The 2,913-nt window shown below is 52.0% G+C and overlaps 1 protein-coding gene across 1 annotated transcript in view; it reads left to right on the top strand.

Moving 5' to 3' along the window:
• The first annotated feature begins 1,551 nt into the window (after positions 1–1,551).
• Positions 1,552–2,913, top strand: part of LOC106817964 (probable GH family 25 lysozyme 3) — a 7,549-nt gene continuing 6,187 nt past the window's right edge. Inside the window, exon 1 of the mRNA XM_014822669.1 lies at positions 1,552–2,088. Within this exon, the coding sequence (XP_014678155.1) occupies positions 1,606–2,088 (483 nt within the window). The 5' untranslated portion in view covers positions 1,552–1,605. The remainder of the gene's footprint in view (positions 2,089–2,913) is intronic.

Raw genomic sequence — 2,913 nt, 5'->3', positions numbered from 1 at the left:
ATCGTGATGGCTGGTCAGTGTGAGTGGTCATCGTGATGGCTGGTCAGTGTGAGTGGTCATCGTGATGGCTGTGGTCAGTGTGAGTGGTCATCGTGATGGCTGGTCATCTTACCTGCGTGCGCTACTTGTATACGTATATCCGTGCGTGCTGGCTTGCATGTGTATGTGTGCGTGCGTGCGTGTGTATGTATGTGTGCGTGCTTGCTTGTGTGTGCGTGTGCGTGCGTGTGCGTGTGTGTGCGTGCGTGTTCGTGCGTGTGCGCGTGTGCGCGTGCGCGTGCGTGTTCGTGCGTGCGCATGTGTGTGGGTGGACCCAGATATCGCAGTTTAAGTCTGTCAGCCTCAGATAAATATCATCACTGATGCCTCTTCCGCCGCCTCAGCTTCTTCCATGCTGCTATTGTCGCCTCTGCTTCTGTTGCATCTTTTCTTACTGCCTCTGCTTTTGCCGCCTCTGCCTATACCACTCCTGACACCTTCTCTATCTCTGTCTGCACCGCTGCAGCTGCTGGTACCTTCTCTACCTCTGTCATCACCGCTGCTGCTACCTTCTCTACCTCTGTCATCACCGCTGCTGCTGGTACCTTCTCTACCTCTGTCATCACCGCTGCTGCTGCTGGTACCTTCTCTACCTCTGTCATCACCGCTGCTGCTGCTACCTTCTCTACCTCTGTCATCACCGCTGCTGCTGCTACCTTCTCTACCTCTGTCATCACCGCTGCTGCTGAGCAGAGGTAGAGAAGGTAGCAGCAGCGGTGATGAAAGGTAGCAGCGCTGCTGCTGCTACCTTCTCTACCTCTGTCATCACCGCTGCTGCTGCTACCTTCTCTACCTCTGTCATCACCGCTGCTGCTGCTACCTTCTCTACCTCTGTCATCACCGCTGCTGCTGCAGAGGTAGAGAAGGTAGCGAGAAGGTAGCAGCAGCAGCGGTGATGATACCTCTGTCATCACCGCTGCTGCTGCTACCTTCTCTAGCTCTGTCATCACCGCTGCTGGTTCGTTTCATCTTCTATCCTCTGACGCTCGGCAACACGATTATAATTAATTTTCGTATTTCGCCGCCGCCTCTAATGAAATCGAGTAATTAAACGCGGCGCGCGATAAATGCCGCTCGCCGCAGGGCCCTCCCCCTCTCCCTTCTCCAGCTTCCCCAGCTTCCTCCCCCTCTCCCTTCTGCCTCCGCTTCTCCCCAGCACGAGACTCTGCAGCTCCAGCTGCTCCTGGCAGCTCTCGACGGCAACTCTTGCAAATCCACAAACGCGCGCGCTGCGAGCGTGATGTAAAATTACTCAATTACTTTCCACTCGTGAGGCTTCGCTGAGAGAGGGATAGAGAGAGAGAGAGGAGGGAGGGGAGGGGGGGTAGAGAGAGAGAGAGAGGAGGAGGGAGGGAGGGAGGGGGGAGAGAGAGAGAGAGAGAGAGAGAGAGAGAGAGAGAGAGAGAGAGAGAGAGAGAGAGAGAGAGAGAGAGAGAGAGAGAGAGAGAGAGAGAGAGAGAGAGACGAGAGTACGAGAGAGAGAGAGAGAGAGACGAGAGACGAGANCCCGCCAATCCCGAGCGTGACGCCCTGGAAGAAGCGACGTGTGCCAGCAGGGGGCGCTCTATGCAGCGTGCGCCCGCCGAGCGGACTGACTCTCTGTGCGAGACGATAGGTGCTGCCACCCAGCGGCCGTCCGCGCCGCGCTATAGCGACGTCGCAACGAACTTGCTGCACGCGGGGCAGGCGGCACCAGGTGGCGCCGGCAGAGCGTCGTCTGCCGCTGGTGAGTGTCCGGCGTCCACCGACCATCGGTCAGATGCTGCGGTCGAAAGCTGTCAGCAACTATCCAGCGATGTCAACAACCATGGTGTCAACTCCAACGCAGACACACAAGTGCGGTTAGCCACCGCTGCTAGCGAATTAGTTAGCATAGGTAGCACATGTGCTAACACAGGCACGGATATGCAGTTAGCTACCACTGCTAGCGAATCAACTAGCAGAGGTAGCACATATGCCAATGCTAACACGAAAGTGCAGGTAGCTACAACTGCTAACGAATTAGCTAGCAGAGGCAGCACACGTGCCGATGCAAGCACGAAAGTGCAGGTAGCTACAACTGCTAACGAATTAGCTAGCAGAGGCAGCACAATAGTAATACTATATAGATATATATATATAAGTATTATATTATTATTTATTATAGGTGATAGGGAAAGCGCGGAGGAGGATATGCTGGGACATCTCGAAAGCTCCTGTATTAAGAATGTGTAAATACCCTTTGACCCGATTTTTTTAGAAGTTGGTTGTTTTTAGCTACATGGTGTTGCGTGTGTGATTGTTATTCTATGACGTATAGTATAGTAAAATGATATGAATAGGTAGTATATACTATATTATAGTAGGATATATGGAGTATATATTGTTGTGTGTGTTGTGGATGTGTGTGTGTGTGTGTTGGCTGTGTGTGTGTGTGTGTTGCGTGCGCCAGCGCGGTGTGTGTGTGGGCTGTGTGTGTGTGTGTGTGTGTGTGTTGGGTGGTGTGCTGGTGTGTTGTGCGCGTGTGTGTGTGTGTGTGGGTGTGTGTGTGTTGTGGTGTGTGTGTGTGTGTGTGTGTTGTGTGTGTGTGCTGTGTGCGTGGTGTGTTCTATATATTAGTATAATATACAATATATATATCGCTTCCTATCGTGTCTCCATCTGTTCGCCTAACTCCCTAACTCACACTCGTTCCTAAACCTTCACCCTCCCTCTCAGCCTCGTTGTGCTTTGTTATATTGTTCATTAATGTCATAGTTCAATTAAATTTCGTGTCAATCATTAAACGTTAGATCGTCTTTGACTTTTTTCTTCCTCCATATTTTACACTCTACAGCGGTACACTATACACTCTACACTCCATTCTACACTCTACACCTCTACACTCGTCATCTC

This window comes from Priapulus caudatus, unplaced genomic scaffold (genome assembly GCF_000485595.1).
Source record: "Priapulus caudatus unplaced genomic scaffold, Priapulus_caudatus-5.0.1 Scaffold1954, whole genome shotgun sequence".
Taxonomy (NCBI): domain Eukaryota; kingdom Metazoa; phylum Priapulida; class Priapulimorpha; order Priapulimorphida; family Priapulidae; genus Priapulus; species Priapulus caudatus.
Note: the sequence above shows the minus strand (reverse complement) of the source record. Positions and strands in the feature narration are given on the sequence as shown.